Source organism: Nomascus leucogenys, chromosome 11 (assembly GCF_006542625.1).
Source record: "Nomascus leucogenys isolate Asia chromosome 11, Asia_NLE_v1, whole genome shotgun sequence".
In the NCBI taxonomy this organism is placed as follows: domain Eukaryota; kingdom Metazoa; phylum Chordata; class Mammalia; order Primates; family Hylobatidae; genus Nomascus; species Nomascus leucogenys.
Window position 1 is genome coordinate 15,622,778 of NC_044391.1, and position 21,749 is coordinate 15,644,526.

The 21,749-nt window shown below is 34.3% G+C and overlaps 1 protein-coding gene across 1 annotated transcript in view; it reads right to left on the reverse strand.

Annotated features, from left to right (window-relative positions):
• Nucleotides 1-21,749, reverse strand: part of SEMA3D (semaphorin 3D) — a 158,633-nt gene that overhangs the window by 52,109 nt on the left and 84,775 nt on the right. The window contains exons 6-8 of the mRNA XM_030822019.1: nt 20,549-20,642; nt 17,788-17,916; nt 7,575-7,717 (exon numbers count right to left, since the gene is read on the reverse strand). Of these exons, the coding sequence (XP_030677879.1) occupies nt 7,575-7,717; nt 17,788-17,916; nt 20,549-20,642 (366 nt within the window). The remainder of the gene's footprint in view (nt 1-7,574; nt 7,718-17,787; nt 17,917-20,548; nt 20,643-21,749) is intronic.

Consider the following 21,749-nt stretch of genomic DNA (forward strand, 5'->3'; position numbering starts at 1 on the left):
CACCTTCTTTTGAAGTGCGATATAAATACTACAGTATTATAAATTAATAAAAACCTATTCCATTACCCAAACTAACACTGAGGCAAACACATAGGTTTTCTGTTGGCCATTTTTACAAATTCAACAAATAAGATTAGGGAAATTTAATACTTTTGTCTTTTTGATTTAGTGCCTATTATATTTCAAACCATCATTCATATTCTTTGATTGATTTGTCATTTATAACAGATCCCACAGCAACTGTCCAATCTACATCTATCTGTGTTGTCTCAGTCTTCACTGGGTTATTTCTAGAGACAGATTTTAGAATCTTTCTTTGAAAACAGTACAAATGATCTGCATGGGGCTGTATAAATAAATAATAATGATAAGGATAATCCAAACTCAGGGTGGCCTATTCAGAAGGTTGAAACTATGACCATGACATGGTAGAAACAAAAAGTGAATCCTGGCGTATGCCCCAAGAGACTCATTAGAAGTGTATGCCTTATATTGAACTATATTACTATATGGCAAAGATCTTAAATGAGTATATTTCAATACATTAAGTGAACTAATGGAAGACAGTGAAGTTATGCTCATTAAATCAAATGAAACAAACTATGTTGAACTTCTCTTTTTAGCCTGTGGGTCTTCTTTTGCAATACTTGCAATGCCATAACTATGTTTCATGTACCTGGTTCACTGGGATTTTCAAAAAAGGGTCTGACCACTAAAAAATAAAGGCAAAAATAATAATATGAATTTTAAAAATACAGTTGTGAGTTTTCAAATAACCATATTTGGCAGTCAATCAGGTAAGGTAAGTTGTAGAAACAAATGTAGAAACAACTACGTAACATAGAACGTGTAGAAATATAACATGTAGAAACAAATATCTCCACTTATTTTCTTTGGCAACTGAAATTATAAGCATTTTTTAACATAAAGAGAAATTTATGGATACCGTTTCTCTTTACCAGAGGAAGGTCTATTGGCACTTGCTCTTTACTGTTTTCAGAAGTTTTTTTCCCACTTCTTATACTTAGGAGTACCCCCAAAATTCTTGACATATAATAACATAGAGTCCTTTACCTTACCAACTAATAATCTTGAAATACTTTAGAGGAAATAAAAATACACAAACTCAAACATCTAAGGCAAAGGATAGAGGAGAAAAAAAATGAACAACAAAAACTTTTGTGGCAGGTATTAAACCCACTAACTTTTAAGGGATAAATTCTATAGAGGCTTTCAAGGCAATTTTTTTTCTGAAAATAAAAACACCTAGTATTTAGAGACGACTATTTGTGATTTGCTGTTAATGACTAAGCAAATAGAAATGGAGAACATGTTTTTCTAACCACTTCAGAAACTCATAAAAATTATTGGAAATACAGGACTGGTGTAATACACTATCCTAAACAACTCAGTTTCTAAGATTTAGCACATTCAATTAGGTAAATCTAGGAATGTTAAGCAGTCCTTTTCAGGTAGAATCAGAGTTCACTCAATTAAAAAAAAAGCTGTAGCAAACAGTATAAACCCCTTCCTAGGAATTTCTCAGACAGGAAAACAGATGGAAGTGAAGCAAAAGCACATCTGTAACTCGTGGGCACTAAATCTCTCATTTAGGTTGTAAGTGACATGCTGAAAGTAAGCACAAAAACCACAGCTCAACAGAGATCAATAAATACGGAAAGTGTCATCGGCCTAAAAACACAAGTCTTCAAAGGCAGTAATTGTCCAAATAGGACCATATATCAAAATAGACAATGCAAGTGGAATTGAAGCAAAGGGCTATTAATGACACCCCCAGGCAAGTTATGTGAAAGGGCCATCCAAACTGAATTCCTGGCATGGGGAAAGGAAATACTGCAAAACAAAAAAAGAGAACTGGCATAATCTACAGCTGGAATCTGGAGTAGACTCGCATAAGTATAATGGGCAGCTCTTCCAAAAATGAATAGAATTCAAAAGTAACGCAAAACAGCCTTGAGGTGAAAAATTGCAAGCAAGTCTCACTGAAAGAACTAGTATTTCCACTCATTGACTTAAAAGATGGGTCTTGAAGGGAAACACACATACACACACACACACACACAGAGTAACAAACATCACGCAGACATAAATAATGGTATTTTGAAAGTACTAACTTGCAAAGTAAATAGACACAAATCTTTTCAGTGGGTTTATTTCATGTGGTTTTGCCTATTCATTCAATTAGCATTGAATAGCTCATCATGAAAATCTGTGTTATTTACCATCTACGAGAGCAGTTCTTTGGGGTGTAAGTTGCACCATTTCGTGCTTCAAAATATTGACTGTTTCACAAAATGAAAGAATTGTAGAGCTTGACAAGGACTTTAGAAATCCTTCAAGGTTAAACAATTTATTGGAAAAATAGAGCAAGCAGTTTGACTGGAAAGTAGGAACACTACTAAAAATAATTCATTAGGAAATGTGCTCTACCATGTACAATTATAAACATATTAAGTTTAAAAGATATTCTGTGGATGAAGGTACTTATTCTCCTCAGGCTCTCACTGATCAATGTTGCCAAGTAAAATTATCTTTTAAGTCAGTTTATTTATTGTGTCTCTCTTCATTGATATCTCTTGACCAAAATTTGCATTGTTCTAATCATTTATGCAACTTTCTCCAAATACAGCTCCAAATTACTTTGACTATGTTCAGAAATAAGATCAATCTTCAAAGCACAAATTCCCCTAAAGATAAATAAAAATAATAATGGTAACTTCAGCCTTTAAAACGAATAAAATGACGTATCTCTTTGATCACTTTGGTAACTAACCTGCCTCTAACACCACAAAATACACACACCACTACCATCAACACCAACTTCTTCGAAACCTAAGCACAGGCACGCTGATCTGGCTCCAAATGTGTGTAAGATGTGTGTGTGTGTGCACATGCATGTGTGCATATGTGTGATTGTTGGGATTAAATTCACTGTAGTGTGACCAGATATTTACATTATTTACATGTCAATCTCTTATAGTAAATTGTTACATGCTTGTAAACTTAGATATCTAAGTTACCCTTGTTTTTGGTACCTTCCTCAGTTATCTGTCACATCCAAATTCATATGATCTCATTAAAGCCTTACATTTGCTTGGTAAAATAGTCATGGAAGCAATAGGTGCCTGGTGTCCTCATTTTTTAGGTTAAGAAACTGAGGGAATGAGAAGTAGAGCAAAATGTAAGCCTAGATCTGATTTTAAGTTGAACATTCATATCATCCAGGCAAAGGTCATTGATGATATCCTTACTGCAAAATCTAATACCTAGTCTTTAATCATAATCTTACCTGACCTCTTTTTGATAAGCGACATTTTTTACAACTGCTTTCTTCTTGAAGCAATCTTTTCCCCTGACTTGTGACAACACTCTTCTCCAGTTTTTCCACTCAGCAATGACACCATCTCCTATCAATTGCCTTTGCAGACACTTTTCTATTTCCTAAATGTCATTGTCCCTTTGGATTCTATCCTTGATCTTGCACTACAAATCTTCCTGAGCAATGTCAGGCACTTCCATAACTTCAAGATCTGCCAATATACTGGTGATTTTCAAATTTATGAGTCCAGAGACTACTGAGCCTCAGGTTATATTTTCAACTGGCTATTGTGCCCCCATATCTCAGAACCACATCAAGTTCTTCATATCCAAATATAAAAATCTGTGCTCATAATTTTTTTTGTCATTTATCATCTCATATCAAAATATATCTCTTTGCACATGTTCCTGGTCCATGTTGTATTTTCTAGGAATCAGAATTACCAAGAATAAAAGGGTACTTGTCTACAGGGTGGGTATCAAAATCTCTATGATAGGAGCAAGAGAATTAAAATGCATTAAAAATTTAGCTCATGAGTCATGCCAGTCATATTTGAACACTAACATCTACATGGCTATTGTATTGGATAGTGCAGGTGTAGAATATTACTGTCATTACAAGAATGGTCTATTGGTCAGCCCTATGTATACCAGGCAAATAATAAAAGAGCAGTAATAAAGTGAGGACTTTATAGAAATCTACATATACTTTCTATCTGAACTATCTCTTGAACTTACTCTTAGTGCTTATCTCTTTGTTTCTATTATCTTTAGGGAACAACCTAACAGATCTCCCAATCACAAATATTTCTCAATCCAGATACATTCTTCAAATTGCTGCTAACTATATTTACCTATCTTGTCACTTCTCTGTGTAAAACATTTTATAATCCCTCATTGACTTCAGGATAGAGTTCACACTCACTAACATGGAAACAAGACTTCTTATCAACCAATTTACCACTCTAATCTCAAAAGTCATTGCTCCCCAGACACATCCCTTGAATTCCAGTTACAAGATTTCACTGTTCTATAAACAAAAATAAAACCAAAACCAAAACCAAACCAAAACAAAAGAAAAACAACTGTCACAACGCTGCCTGAAATGCCTGGCCTCCATTCCTTAGCATAGTCCCATTTCCTCATAGAACTCAACTAAAGCACCACTTCCTTCATACAATGTTTTTGTGCTTCACCAAATCCCTAGAGTTCTCAGCTCATAAGTCTATCACATCACATTATGATTATTTGTTGACATGTCTATTGCCCTCACTATACTATAAGCTTTGAAAGAAAAGGGACAGTGGTTGATTAGCTACACTAATTGTCTAGTATAGTGCATTTTGCACAGAAATTATTTTATATCTTGTTGCTGTTGTTGAAATAATGAGATGATAAAATAATAAACAAAAGAGCTATAAAATTGAGAAGTTCACCCTTGTTCTGCGAATAATCCTTTACCCATTTTTGATATAATGTTTCTCTATTGCTAAAATGTTTTGCCCACCAATCACAGTATACTACTTAGTCTAATAGTATTATCTTTGACAGGTCAATAAAACTAGTTTTACAAGTCAATAAAACAATTGTTTTTCAGTTAGTAGCTGAAGATGAAGGGAGCTCTTAAATTGTCAGCAGTTCTTTACTGTGCTAACGTATTCAGTGAAAAATGAAAACAAATGAACTATAACAGCAAGAACAACAAAACCTGAGTATTTCCTAATATGTTCTGTGGGAATATGCTGGTGGAACAAATAGAATAAAGGACTCTCATGTTACTAAAAAATCTTTGTAAACTCAGTGAAGCATACACAGTTTACTCTTAGTTTCCTCTAACATGATCTGTTGCTTCTTAGATCTTTACTTGTATCTGTTGAACTCAATTTAGTTTCATAGCATAGACGTGCATTCTGTTATTATTTGTCAAAAGAAAAAAAACAGTATTATAATGACAGGGGGAAGACACAGAAAGGAATAATAAGTTTCAAATAATGTCAAAATAATCTTTTTTATGTGAAAATAAGACCACAGCAACAATGATGCTGAGGTCTTTTTTTATTATTGCTAAACTTGTTATTGTTTTGTAGGACATCTTGTCATATTTTAAATAAAGATTTTAAGTCATTTTTCATGTTGTCAGTGAGATCTCCACTTGAAAGTGTTCACTTTTTGCCACAACTTAATCTTAGATTATTAAGTTAGAAACATGGGCAGCATGTGATGCAACTAAGAAACTGCAAAGAAAGCATTTAGAACCAAAATATTGTAGACATTTGACCAATGGATTATATGTATAGCGAGAAATTCTGAAGATGTGCTCATTTAAAAATGTGACTGAGTAGAGATACACTAATTAATGAAGAACCTCTATTTTTTTAAAAGTAAATTCATCCATCATATATTCTTTTTTGATCTCACAATTTGTTAGCTTTTTAACCAAGAACAATAGCATGACAGAATCTTGCTGTGTGGCCTCGGAAGTTTTGTGTGTGTGTATGTGTGTGTGTGTGTGTGTGTGTGTGTGATGAGAAAACTCATTTACGACAATTTTCTCTGCCTTTCCAGTTCTCTAGGTGTTTTTTCATAATATAAATAAAATATTACATGGTTGATGTTTAGAGAATAGGTTATACTTTTAATATAGGAATTTATATATGGGACAACTAAATTTTTCTTTAATACACTCTGAGATTAACTTTCAGTATATTTATACTAGGGTAAGACATTACTTTGTTATAAATACATTTCTATTAAAAGGATTATATTTATCAAGAAATAAGCGCTGAACTGGTGCACAAAATATATACTTACTTGCTATATATGTTCATCAGAAAGTGACTCTTGAAATTCATTTAATTGATTGTAAATCCCTTATTCTTTATTTAACATAGCTCATTGATACAAATAATGTCAATCCACAACACAGCTTTTCAGGGTCAGGATACTGTTGCTATAAGGCATGCTTCAATACACTAACACATTAGGACTACTCCAAACAACAGGCATTCATCTCTAGCCAAGAGGCTTCAAGAGAAATTACTGTGAATTCTTAGAGTCTGAAAGAATGAGAATGCTTTTTAGACAATCTGTCCCCTGGGGGTGAGGGGATCAGTGGGAGACAGCATTATTGGCTAGGACACTGGGTAAAGAATGATCTGGGCTCACAAGTTGGCCTCATTCAAAAGCCATGTTTTCATTAGCACTTTTAAGTGCAATGATGGTTTGTATTTCTGTCCCTGAAAGTGTTCAGAAGCCTGAGGGTACAGATTGAAACAAAAATGTGATAAGTTCAGATAGAAGAAAATGAAAAGTTTGTACAAGACCAAAGAAACTTCCCGCTGAGAGTATTTATTAACAGCTCTTCCCCTTAATAACTGAGTTGATGCTAAAGGTGTCTATTTAAGAAAAGTTATTTCAGTGGAGACAAATCTAAGCAGAAAAATAATCTACTGAAGTCAAAGTATGATTCTAATAGCAATATTATTCCATAAGGCTTGTATTCAGTCAAACGAGAGCTTTGATGGCACAAAATGGAAGCCTCTCATATAGTATCTGTGTTTATTTATAATTTACATAAAACGGCAAGATTAAAAACTCATTGCAGTATTCTTCAAAATAAACATTTTGCCTTGTGGTTGTTTTTTCCTCTTTACCTCATTTTCTCTCAGAAACTAATCTAGATTACAGGTCTAGAAAATATTTAATAGAGTAATAATATAATAAAATTTCAACTGATTTGATACATGTAATGATATATAATTTTACATGTGTGATGTGCGTGATGATAAAAATATAGAATATACATCTGATGATGCTTAAATTACTCTAGAGATTACGTTAAGTTACTTTCATTTGGATTATTTAACATTATATGAAAACATTTTAAGCTCCAGGGATCAGGACAATGCAGTGATGTTACTGGGAATAGCAATCACTTGCAAACGAATAGCCCTTCAATAAAAGAAGTAAGCTGCCAAAGAAGTGTAACTCACACTAGGGCAACAGTTCAGGCACTGTTGGAAAAATAAACTGCAATGTTTGAAAAATGTGAACTCTTTTCTTTTTCTTTCTTTTCTTCTTTTTCTTTTTTTTTTAACATTTGGATCTCAAAAATTACACATCTAGGGTAGTATGAATCATACCATTTATGAATAACGGGCATTAACTTTGGCTTAAACCTTGCCAAAGATTTTTTCATATATATATTTTAAGTAAAATATATAAATATATCTTGCCTTACAAACTCTTCCAACTCGAGAAAGGATGGTTTTATCGGACGTACTGCCTTCTTGAGATGATTCACGAAAGAAGAAATATATTTTATCATCATCTGGATTGTAGGTGTCTGGTATGGAGAAAGTTCCAATAAATTTTGCTCCTGTTTGAAAGAAAAGAAGCTATAAATTAAGATACTGAAACAATCCAGTCATCATAGTTTGATAATATTTCCACGTAAAAGCAATTAGCAGTAGAATTTTTAAAAAATGAACTATAAGCCAGATGTGGGAAATGAGATGTGGATACAAATGAAGATGATACAATGTAGAAATATGTATCAGCATAAAGAGGTACTGAACAAGTTCTCCAGGAATTCCAGAGAGCAGGTGAGAAGATGACTAGACTAAATTACTTGTAGATCTTTTCAGATATGGAGATGCTATCATTTTATATTCTCTTTCTATATAACGGAGTTTTTTTTTGTTTTTTTGTTTTTTTTGAGACGGAGTCTCGCTCTGTTACCCAGGCTGGAGTGCAGTGGCGCGATCTCGGCTCACTGCAAGCTCCGCCTCCCGGGTTTGCGCCATTCTCCTGCCTCAGCCTCCCGAGTAGCTGGGACTACAGGCACCTGCCACCACGCCTGGCTAATTTTTTGTATTTTTAGTAGAGACGGGGTTTCACCGTGTTAGCCACCATGTCTTTCATAAAGGGCTTAGGAAATAGTAAAAATCTAGCACTGATTTTGACCTACTGTGATGTATTAATACTTTGATGAATTTTGTGTAATTGCCCTAGGGGTATAAAAATGGAAACAACCAATAGTGTTTGGTTCAAGTTCAATATAGCAGTATAGGCTCTAGATAAACTTTCTGAATTTATATCTTTTCTCTGCCACTTACTGGAATGGTGACCTTTGACACATTATTTATCTTTTCAATGACTCAATTTTCTCATATGTAATATAAGACTACCAACGTCATCTACCTAACAAGATAATTTATATTATTATCAAGTGGATTTATATGTGTGTATATATAGCATTTATATACATATAGCATATATAAGCATTAAATTCCTTTTTCTATGTGTATATATGCTATACATATAGCATTTATATATATATAAAACATTTTATATATATAGCATATATATAGCATTAAATTTCTTTATACAACAAATATTTAGCTTTAACATCTCCAGTATTCCCCTCCAAAACAATTTTTTACAGTACAAAAGCCAATATTTACGAGACAGTTCTATAAAATCAATGACTGAATAAACAGAATAAGGCTATTTATGGTATATATTAGTTGAAAGGTAAAATAAATAGCACTTGGAAAAATATCCATGCTTTTTCCTCCTCCCACCTCATTGATGTCATACTGAAATTTATATACAGCATATATATATATATATATATATATGTATATATATAGCATTTAGTATCAGGCAAAGGCTGATTATATAATAAGTGTTTAATAAATGTGATTATTATTAAGATAGTTATGGGGCTGATAAGCATTATCATTATGATGACAATATACAGGGGTTAATAGAAAATTGAGTACATCCATGTGCTTGTAAATATAATATGTCATTATTAAAAATTTAGTAGATCTGTAGGACTGACCTGGAAAGATGGCCATAATATACGTACAGTGTAAAAGTGTTTGCAATATGATAAACCTATTTTCACTGTATCACTGACAAATTTATTTGGGTTTCTAAATCCTTGTTTAAGAGGTATTCGGCACTTTAAGTCTTGGTTTTAAATAATTGTGAGGTAACCAGGTAACAGATGCGTAATAGGATGATACCAGTTCAGAAGTAATTGGATTAAAGCAAAGAAGACAGAGAGTATGGTTATTGAGAAATGAAGGAAAGACTTTAATTAGAAAATATGTGGCACCTGGAAAGAAGCACTGAGCACTGACTTTTTAAGAAGTAGAAGCAAGAGAAAAGAGAAGCCAAAAAGTTTTAAAAGAAAAATAAATTGGCGGGAGTTAAAAAAGATCAATATCTCCTTTTCTAGAGTTTTGCCTAGAGCTCTGATTGCTGTGTTCCCCAGGTGTTATGAAAATCACTCTCCTGCAAATGTACAGCAATTGGCCAATATCCCAATAAAGCTTCACAGTAGCCTTCTTCAATAGACAAAAGTTAATGTTGGGGCTGGGTGTGGTGGCTCACGCTTATAATCCCACCACTTTGGGAGGCTGAGGCAGGTGGATCACCTGAGGTCAGTAGTTTGAGAACAGCCTGGCCAATATGGTGAAACCCTGTCTATTAAAAACACAAAAGTTAGCCGGGCATGGTGGTGCACATCTGTAATCCCAGCTACTTGGGAGGCTGAGGCACGAGAATCCCTTGAACCCAGAAGGCAGAGGTTGCAGAGAGCCGAGATCACACCAGGGCACTCCAGCCTGGGTGACAGAGACAGACTCTGTCTCAAATAAATAAATAAATAATTAAATAAAAAGTTAACGTTGGATTCCAAGTGATGGGTATTCAGTCAATATAGTCTCAGCCTCTTTGGGTTGGCCCTGTGTCTCCCATCCAATCTCTTCTTTGCTTTAATGCAAAGCTTTGAAAGGAAAAGAAAGGAGGGAAATACATTCATGAACTTTCTTCTCCTTATTCTGTATTATTTTCCTGTTTTGTTTTGTTTGTTTTGTTGGTAATTTAGAGCTTCGATGGACTTTTATATTCTTGATAATCTCACTTTGGTATGTTTTTTTCAAAAATATATAAAAATAAAATTTTAGAAAACCACACAAAGTATTTAATTTTTTTTCTAATTAATCTCAAAATTTCAAGGCCTATTAAAAATTCCATTCAATGTCTCCCCCAACCCCTGCCCCGGCTCTCTTTCAAATTGTTAGTAAATCACAAACACTTGGCTTTGATCACTGAGCAAAGTAAAAAAAAAGTTTTTTTTTAATCGCAAACCAACACTTCAGATTTTTTATTTAAACATGTTTTCTTTTAAAAAGCAACTCTTGGTGTGGCTCACGCCTGTAATCCCAGCACTTTGGGAGGCCGAGGCCAGCGGATCACGAGGTAAGGAGATAAGAGACCATCCTGGCTAACACGGTGAAAGCCCGTTTCTACTAAAAATACAAAAAAATTATCTGGGCGTGGTGGTGGTCGCCTGTAGTCCCAGCTACTCGGGAGGCTGAGGCAGGAGAATGGCCTGAACCTGGGAGGTGGAGCTTGCAGTGAGCCAAGATTGCACCACTACACTCCAGCCTGGGCGACACAGTGAGACTCCATCTCAAAAAAAAAAAAAAAAAAAGCAACTCTTTGTGGGATCAAATTTTTCTATAAATGTGAGATTCTGGTTTCTGAAATTCAAGAAAACAGAGAAATAATACATTTCATTACTATTATATTCAAGGAACTTAGTGCAAAAAAAGAAAACTATTTGAATTAAATAATACAAGAATGAATAAGAACTGACACTCTATATCAAACCAAGTATAATCTGGATTAAGGAAATATTGACAAATGGTCAAGACATGGCTAAAGAGAATGCATAGCCGTGATTTTTCCACTGACTTGAAATGATATTACAGCAATGAACACAGAAAAACAACCAACTGTGGGCTCCCACAAACACAGACCAGGGATGAATAATAATCTTTAGAACTTTTTGAATTTACAGATGCTTAAATCCAGTGCTGCCAAACTGGATGGAATTCTCTAGCTGAACCGCCATGTGTATTTTAAACATATACAAATACAAAAATAAATAAAACCCTATCTATATATGGGATGGGAAAAGATACATTTAGACTCATTAACTCAAGGTCAATAATATAGTTGTATGTATGTATGGATAAGGGGCGTGGGGAATTAATAATAAATTCTAAAGTAATATGAATGGGAAAAATATATAAAGCTGAAACTATGCAGAAATTATAGGAAATGATTGGATTTCCTTATCTTCACAAATATGTGGGATTACATCGGTAGTAACATGAGTAGAATTTATTGTAGCACTTGCATATAATTAATGTAGAAATTACACATGCAGCATGATGTCCCTTGAAATTTTAGTGTCCTGTCAAACCTACCAAATGATTGAATTGAATTTATAATTTAAAAAATAACATAGTGGTACAAAGTGTATAGAATCTTCTCTCTAGAGAGAAAATGAGAACTTGGTGATTTGAAACAGGAAAGCATAACAGTTAAAAGGAATACCAATATGAAGGAAAGAGTTGCTTATAAAGCTTTCCTCAATCACTCAAATGGGAGTAGGGGTTCCATGAGCTGATTGCTGTTCACTTGTTTACAGAGTTCAATTAAAAGAAAAAGAGCAGAATAATAAAATAGAGCAGAATGATAAAAGAAGTGTAAAAGGAGTATAAATAAATATGGCAATTCATTGTCATATTGCAGAAATGCATAGGAAAACCCACTTCAGATATGAAAAACATCATCCAAGTGTTGACAGTTATGGCTATTTGAAATGGCCAATAGGTAGGCTATGATACTAGTCTACATTTCAGAAATTTCAGTAAGACATCAATGAGGTGGGAGGAGGAAAGAGCATGGATATTTTTCCAAGTGGTATTTATTTTACCTTTCAACTGATATATGCCATAGACAGTCTTATTCTGTTTATTCAGTCATTATTGATTTTATTGAACTCTCTCTTAAATATTGGCTCTCTTGCAAGTACTGTAAAAAATGTTTTGTAGGGGAATACTGAAGGTGTTAAAGCTAAATGTTTGTTGTATAAAGAAATTTAATTATGAGAAAAAGAGTGTCAAGTAGTGCTTTATTCTGTGATTTAAATAGTAAGCATACTTGAGAGTTAAAAATAAATACAAGTTGCAAGAAGAGAATTTCTTTCTTGCAGATTCTGTTGAGGTCCGGTCTTAGAACTCTGATGTTGGTATTTTATGACAGAAACTCTTTCCTGATTTGCTGCCAAATTTGGGTAAAAATAGGTATCATTCAATCAGTGCATACTTGATGAATTAAACAACTTAAAATTATACCATTAGGCACCTGGGCTTTATTATAGCACATTTTCTCCATTTGGCATTTGAGTACATGCCCCAGTAGGAATGCAGTTTGAAATCATGCATTTTTCAGATGAACTACTAGCGTGTCACCAAGAGGCACTGCCAAAAGAAAATGGCATAAACTCATGTGGCCTGCAGCACACACTACTTCCCTTTCTCCCTGTGAACCTCTTTTCACCCAGATGAGCACACTAGCATTATTTAATAGATAGTAAGTTCCTAACTTCCTTTTATTACTTCTTATAGTCTAATTTTCCTATTATCATTTTTTAATGTTCTCCTTTCATGTGGAAGGAGAGTTTACAGACAACAGATCACCCCAAGAGAAACTTCAAATGAAAACTGTCTCCATATGTTAAAAAAGAAAATTTAAAACAAAAGTTCTCATCTATTCCAAGAAAGAAAACAAAAACATCTGCATGCATCTGAGGCGTTATTGTTCGCTTTCATCTTCCAAGTGGTCACACTTCTTAGTTTTATCCTAGAATTGTAACAAAAGCTCAACTGCATTTGAGTAAACACCCTAGTTTGCATCTATATTCCTATTTCCTATATGTTTTAAGATTAAGTTGATAAATCAAAGTGTGGAACCATCAAAGATTTCATTTAGAAATGCCCATAAAAGTACTGTAAAAAACACTTTTTACAACTTCAAATGAAAACTGCCTCAAAGATGAAAAAATTTCATCTTTGCCATTTTGTATCCTCCTCATAAGGTATTTGCTAGATGGATTAGTATCTCAAGGAAAGAATCAGGATTCCTGCTTTTTAAGTCTTTAAACTGGATTAAACAGTCCTAGAAAAATTCTGAGAAGGATCCTTGCACTGTTAAGTGGTTAGCTGATCTCACTCTGGTTAATACCAAGTGGGGCACAGAACACAATATGGCATGCACATATGTATCAAGAATTTTAAACCCCCTAAGTGCTTCAGTGATAAATATGGATTTATAAAAGATTCATGTAGCATCATATTAAAAATGATAACCCTTTAGAATCTGCATCTTAACAGTTAAATTCTCACTTGTCGCAGTTCATCTGTATTCTCTCCCCTCCCACTCTTGACTCCAGACAGATGACCCCATTGACTTTGGACCATAGGCTGACTGTATCTGGAAAATGGCCATTTCTCATAAAGGACAGAAACATCCTCTGAGGAAGCCAATATTTTGTCTTAGTCCATCAGATCCCTCTTCATTATAAGAATACCATCATTTCTATGATTTCTCCCCTTACTCTGCCCTAGTTTCTGCGGACTGGGGAACTCCTGAATGACTGAATCTCCTGAAGCATTGTGCTCTTCTAGCTCTGGCCTGCCTTTCCCTCAGCAAACATCTGACTGGCTGCTTGTACTTTCCCTGCTTTCCCTGGCTCCAGCCAGACTGCCTAGGTCTCCCTCATTGCTTGCGGAACTCCATTTTCTCTATCTGTCCCTACTTCCTGCTACCAGACCCACATCCTTGGTTTGCTGTTGCCCTACATGGCATGTACATATGGCCCAGTTTGTAGTGAGGTTGCAAAGAGCAGGGGATATGCCATCAAAAGAGCAGATTTTGAGCTGATGAACTGTATCATACAATGGAAATTATACAATATCAGGGACCAGATACACATATTCGAGCTTCAATCTCACCTCTGCTAGCTGTTTAACTATGAACTATTATCTGACATTGAATATATCACCAAATGTAAAATGCAAATAGTAATTCTCTCAGGTTTATAACGGTCAATAAAATAGCACTTTAAAAGTGCCAAAGATAGGACTAGCATGGATATTATATGAAATAAATTTGAATGGGAAGAGATGAGAGACGGGGAGATCAGTTAGTAAACAATAAAATGGTGGCAATAAACCAGAGATGAGGTAACGAAGACCTATAGGAAAATGGTAACCATAGAAAGAACAAGGTCAACAGATATTTTCAAGGAAGTAAAAGCTCTTAGAAATAGATTAGATAATGGAGAGGAAGAAGAGGAAAGAATCAAAGATAACGCCAAGGTAACTGGGTGGATGAAGTTAAGAAAGTTAAAATAGATAAAAATCAGAAAATGGATATTGAAGGACATATTTGAAAGAAGAAACAAGATCTATAACATTCACAATATTTTAGACTTTAAATCCAATTAAAACAAAGGGTCATTAAACCACTTGTAAAAACCTTAAAGCGATTTAACAGCACAATCAAAACTAAGGCTTACATATCTTGATTTTTATGTAAAACAATAATCTTTTTTCTTTTAATCTAGAATAAAAATGGAAGTCATCCAAATAAATTATTTTTGAGGCCACTTAGTTACAGGAAAAGGTTGGAAATACAATTTTAGGAAATACTGGAACACAGGAAACAGTTGAAACTATTCAGATGGATGAGCTCACAGAATTATGAAGTGTAGAGGGAGAGAATGAAAAGGCGGTCAATAATACAAAATGCAAAAGAGATAGTAGAGAATCACACAGCATTCAGGTTTTAGCCCCACTTCTACCTCCCACCGCTACCTTCAGGAATAATAATAATCATGATGATATTGACGCTAATTCAGCTCTTAAAATTGTCTTCTAATAGATTTCCCGATATGATGTAATTTTATCCTTATAACACCCTGTGAATAGATTCTATCGTTAATAGATTCCATATTTACAGGCAAAGAATTTGAATGGACATTAAAGTTTGACAAAAGTCACCATTCAGGAATTAAGCACAAATAAATAAGTTCCACAGAAACAATTTTAGTCTAAACTGGGACACTTTTAAGAGTAAAAGAACAGGAGCAAACTGAAAATGTCCTGGGCAAAGTAGGTCATATGATCACCCTGGCTTTTATCTGCTAAGCAGTCTGACTTGAATCGCCTAGAACCATAAAAGTCAGTTTTTCTGCATCATAATTATTTGCTTGAATTCGGTCAGTTGAGACTTTCTCTACCATCTGTCTTTTCTCCTACCTTCAATTTCTTCTATTCTACTGGCTTCTTTACTTGCAAAGTTTTCCCAGCATACAAATCTCTTGAGCTGTGTCTCATGTCCTTGGATTCTTCTATTTACAAACCAGTATATTCTCTCTCAAATATTCTTTGCAGTATATCCTCATGTCCATCCCCACTTCCACTACCTTTGTTGCTGTCCCTTTCTCATTTCCATATTTTCATGCAATGGCCTCTTGTCTCTCTGTCCTCGTCCTTCTTTAGTCTTCCATTCATGCTATTAAAAAACTGGAAACCATCATTCTCAGCAAACTATCGCAAGGACAAAAAACCAAACACCGCATGTTCTCACTCATAGGTGGGAATTGAACAGTGAGAACACATGGACACAGGAAGGGGAACATCACACACCGGGGCCTGTTGTGGGGTGGGGGGAGGGGGAGGGATAGCATTAGGAGATATACCTAATGCTAAATGACAAGTTAATGGGTGCAGCACACCAACATGGCACATGTATACATATGTAACAAACCTGCACATTGTGCACATGTACCCTAAAACTTAAAGTATAATAATAAAAAAAATGCTATTGTTTTTGTAAGTTACCTTTAGAAAAACAAAGTTCTGACTCCTTGATTAAAAAGTAAGCCATCATGGTTTCAAGATAATATTTACAGCTTTGTAGCCTTGTCTCCCACTCCTGCTTTATGCTTCAGGCTGAGCAAGGCATTCATCATCCGTGAGGTCAGTGACCCTCCCCTATCTATCTATGCAGGCCACAAGGGTAGAGTAGCACCCAGTAGGCAATAGGGTCTCAGAAGTTGTTAATTAAGGAAATTGTTAAACCAATTCAAAGGCTTCCTAATCTCTAATCTTCTTCATACAGTGCTAAAAATAGCATATCTAGGCGAATAATAGTTGAATACATATTTCCTACACTTATTGTATTGACAATGCTGCTGACTTATTAATGAATATGTTACAGTAATGGAAAAATACTACTGTCTTTTAGAAGAGGAGAAACATGATATTTGCCATCCCAAGACAGAGATACAATCTTATACTCCATTTTAAGCCATAAAATATCTTTTTACTCAAATAGGTATCTAAGCTATTCTATAGGTGACATTTAAGAAGTTACTCTCAAACCAAATAATTCCACAAAAATCTGACAATGCACAAAAAGATAGCTTTGCTTTGCATGTGTGTTAAGAAATTAATGGGTAATCACATAGTCATGGATATTCTATATTTGTTTTCCCTTTTAAGACTACCTATTAAGGGTACTTTTTTGGCTGATGAGAATCACATTGTTGTATAAACAAATAGATTTGGAGTTTTTGACTAAAGAAATGTTTTCAAAGTGTTTTTCCTTTTGTTTATGTTGTCACTGCTTAAAAGGCACTGAGAGATAGAGAGATAGCCCCTAGGAAATCTCTACCCTGGCCTCCTTCACTAAGGCCCAATATTTATTATGGGAATGAAAAATGCCTGCCTGCTTAAATTACAGTGTTATGTCATTCTGCCATGCAATGGAATACAGTCATATGTTAGAGAATCATGATAAAATTTGATCTGTTGTAAGGCGGTGGTGGGGAGTGGGGTGGAGTTAGGTGTCTTGCAGTTTTCCTTGGATTAATTAAATAAACTCATTTATAATATTCTTATGTTTTTAAAAAAATTTTAAACTCAAAATATTGTATGATTCTTAAAATAGTAATCAGACAAAATTATGTCAATATTAATATGCTTAAAATTTTGAAGAGAAGTGTCTTAACCCAAATGTATATTATTTTTAAGCAACAGATGTTACCATTACAATCTAACCCGAGTTCATTGGGCTGACAGACAGTACATGCCTTGGTCTTTACACAGACTGCAAGAGTAAGATTACCTGTTTGAATTCTCACTCTGCATCTGACAAGTTATAAGACCTTGACCAAATTACTTCTCTGTACTTCAGTATTTTGATAGCATAATAGTTTATGCGTATTAAAGAATAAAATAATGATATATCCCAGATGTCATTGTGAATATTTAAAATATTAATTAGAGCACACAAGAGTGTTGAGGAATAGCAGACAACAAATATTATGTATTACTATATAAACAAAAGATATTGGAGATTTTCTTAGTGGGGAATTATTTCAAATGTATTTTATAATGTTGAGCTAAATCAATTATTCCAAAACACATTTGAATGAATAATAATACACTTCTTATCTATCTTAAACCAAAGGCAAGACAATCAAAAGCAAACAAAAAAAAAATCACAAACCGTTGAGCCAGTAGTGCTCTGAAATGTCAGTTCTGATGTAGTGGTGGTCATGAGTAGGCCCAAGGGATCGGGTGAATGCAGTATCTTTGCCAAGGAAATCAGAAGCTGTTCCAGAGTAGAGGTACTCATCTGAGAGGGAGAAAAAAGTACACAGAGCTATTAAGAGTACAGCCATAGATGCTATTTAACATGTACAAATTACACAGCATGACACCAAAGATGTTTGTTGCTTAATATCAGAATGTATTGTTTCATAAATTTCACAGATTTTGAAAATTTATCTCAGTTGAAGAAAGAATAACTCAATTTACTTTGGTAAGCTGATGCTGAATACTTGAATATAAACAGGCCAAATTCTTCTGAATTAATAATTGCACATGCATTAGCTTCCCTTTTGAATAAATAATAATAAGCGATTCCTCTTTCTCTTCTCCCCACAAATAATTCAAATAAATGTCATAATTAAGAGTTCCTCTTTAGAATAAGACACAAAAAATATGAAAAGCTAAATGCCATAATGAGGAATGGATTGTGTAATTAGTATTTACTTAACTGACACAACCTCAATGACCACAAATTTTCTTTGCCTAACCTCTGCTGAAAGGGAGCTTTCAGCACTGAAGTCATTCTTTGTAATTATAACATGTTGCATTCCTTGTAGCTAATCATGTCTCTAATAGTTCTGATAAACAGGAATTCTTGAAAGGGGAAAGATGTTGCCATTACTGCATACCAAACTTCTTTGTTCTGCTATTTGTGTAAAGTGCATGTTCTGTTTCACCAGAGACAGAAAGGAGGAAAAGAGAGAAGGGGAATGTCAAGGAGAAAAAGAGAGAGAAAGGAGAGAAGAACGAAGAAGACAGGAGAAGGAAAAGGAGGAGGAGAGAAGGGATGGTGAGAAGGAGGAAGAAGGGAAGTAAGAGGAAGAGGGGGGAAGTGGAGGCAGGAGAAGGGGAGGACAAAGAGAAAAGGCAGATTAGAGAGAGGAAGAGGATGGAAGGAAGGGAAGTGAGAAAAACATAAGGGAAGGAGAAGAAGGCAGCAGGGATCCATGTTTCCTAACGTTAGTCAGGGTGTTGGGTAGGGGCAGGGCGGAGTGGCAGGAAGAAGGCTGTTCCTGCAGGAGAATATGTTGTCTCTTTGAGAGCTAAACCTCTACTATTTCAAGAAACTTCTTAGTCAACCACTTTGCTTTACATTGAATAGAACAATGTAAAAAAATGGCAAATCCCTACAGAGCATTTAGACTTTATAAATGCCTAAATACGAGAACAAATACATTGTTTTATCACTGAAATTTATTTTTGCTCAGAAACATATCTTTAAAATTCTGCCTTGTATAAGAAGGGATTAAGATACTTTTCTGTAGCCCCTGTTTATATCCATCTAAATAAGCTTTCAATGAACGATCAGGGATAATTCAACCTTAAGAATGAGAATAGCTAACTTCTAAAGGAAACACACACACACACACACACACAAACACACACACACACACACACACAGAGAGAGAACTCCAGCTATGTAAAATAGACATAGATCAGGTACTGCTTCCATCCTCTAACAGTATTTCCCTACAATGTGTCAGGTAAATGGCAATATTTCATTGTGGGCATATTTTTAAAAAAGAATAAAATAATAACAGCAAAGACATTATTAAAAAGTTTGGTAAAAGAAGTGAACTGTCACTTTGAAACCTGTAAAATTGCAAGTATTTGAATGTTTTGTTAGGAAAAAATATATTTCAACATAAAATTAGATCTGAATATCCAGGCTTTCAAACTTCTTCCTTGTACCTAAAATTACTTGGAGATTCATAAGGGAGTAACAACTGCCGCCAATCTATTGTTTTATTTTTTTTTGTTTTTTTATTAAGGGTATGCCAACTCCACTTCACAGAGCAGAATCACAAACCATCTATCTCATTTTCTGAGAATAATGACTGACCATTAGTCACATAATTTTCAAAAAACACAAATACACACATGCTGTCACTTCAAAGCAAAATCACTAGTTCTCACTAAGTGAAAATTAAAATGTCATGGTGCTTCACTCTTATCGTCTATTCAAACATTTGACAGACAAGTTAAATAGAAAGAGGCTAAAGTCATGAACCAAACCAATACAAAAGGAGTCCTTATAATGGTTGAAATTCAGAAGTCTTGCTGACATTCCTTGGAACAGACTTCAGACCACACAGTATTGCTTCTTTGAACAAGATAGTTGTCTCATAAGAGAATTTAAGATGTATACAAAGTGAGAGAAGACTAGCTATACTAGCAGAAATTTCATGTTTCCACTGATATAATCAGGTTATAGTGAAATTGCAAAGGAAGATGTTATAACATTCTATTATCTGTATTCTATAGCTTGATTAATTTGGTTTAATTTACCAACATATGAAACTGCTAAATTTAATTTCCATAATAAGTCAGATAGGGAGATATTACAACATAAGAAAATCCCCAGACATCTAAATATAAAATTATAAAACAAGTAATTATGTGTCCTTTGACATTATAAATATTCAATCAGAAGTTCATTTAAAAAGTAACTGTGCAGACACCATGGATTGCTGTGGCCTTCCATTAGTGAGAAGGATGCTCAGTACAGACAAATTTGGCACTAAAATAATGGAAACAAATCGCTTGTGGAAGATTAGTAAAACATTACCTTTAACTCAATAGGAAAATGTGGTTCAGTCAACAAATAACTCTTAGAAAACCATTTAAGGATAAGAACTGCCTGTCATTGATCTTACCTGTCATTACTGAAGCAAAAGGCTGCTGAGGATCGAAAGGACATTTCAGTCTGCCAGACTCCAAATTATGTGTGTCTAGTTTGAATATAATATCCTGTTATGAGAAATATTAACACCAGTGAGCTTTTTAAAAATATTACAAACAGTAAGAATGTGAGAGATACAAACTAAATTCCAACACTTGAATTTGATAAAACTAATTGAGCATATAGCATGTGCATGATGCTGAACTCCTTAACTTTTTAGCAAATATATCTGGCAAGACTTAATAACCATGTTTTGGTCTCCCTTTGCTGAAAGTGGCAATATAATACTGAGTGAATTTTTCAAATGGAAGTAGTAATGTACTCATCAATACATTTAGTCTCCACCATTATCAATTACCGAAATCACCACTAAGAACACATATTTCTTGAGCTTTCATGACTAACTTATTGAGCCTAATAAAACTAACTTCATCTTTTAAGAAATAGATTTGCTATAATAATCATACTTTCAGGATAGTGATTACAATTTATATAACTAAGCATCTTCAACTATGTCAAATGACTTAAATCCTGTAATAGTTTTTAAAATTACAGTAACATACAAGTGTTCTCAGGCAGGCAGTTCATTTTCAAGTTGTTGATACATCTGGGTAACAAAAAAATCCTGTTGTAGTATTTCACCATTACGAAAACACTGTACACATTAAACCACACAGTTATTTTGGCTGAAACATCTATTTTTATAATAGTGGCCACAGACAGAATGACATTGGCAGACTTTTAGTATTGGGGAAAATAAATAGCATCTTAAGTTGAACTTTCCAAGAAAAAATATGAATGTATAATGAATATGGCCCTATGAGATTGAGTGTTTCATAACAATGACAACACTACCATCCAGCAGAAAGGATGATGACTCACTCTGTGCATGCACTAGTTACAGAAAACCAGCACTTCAGACATTCTGTTTAGGTGATGTATCTATGAAGTTATATCAGAACACACATGTAATAAAAGGACCATTCAGTGCAACTTACGTAGAACACAAGCAATAAAGCAAAAGAGACAGAGAAAATTATGTGTTATGTTGCACTTCAGATCTTTGTTTTTCTTTTGAACAAGACCAATAGTAACTATTGCCTCATTTAAAAAAATACTAAATACTAATAGCAATTTAAATAGCCTGGTTAAAAATTAATGGTTCATAATTTTAA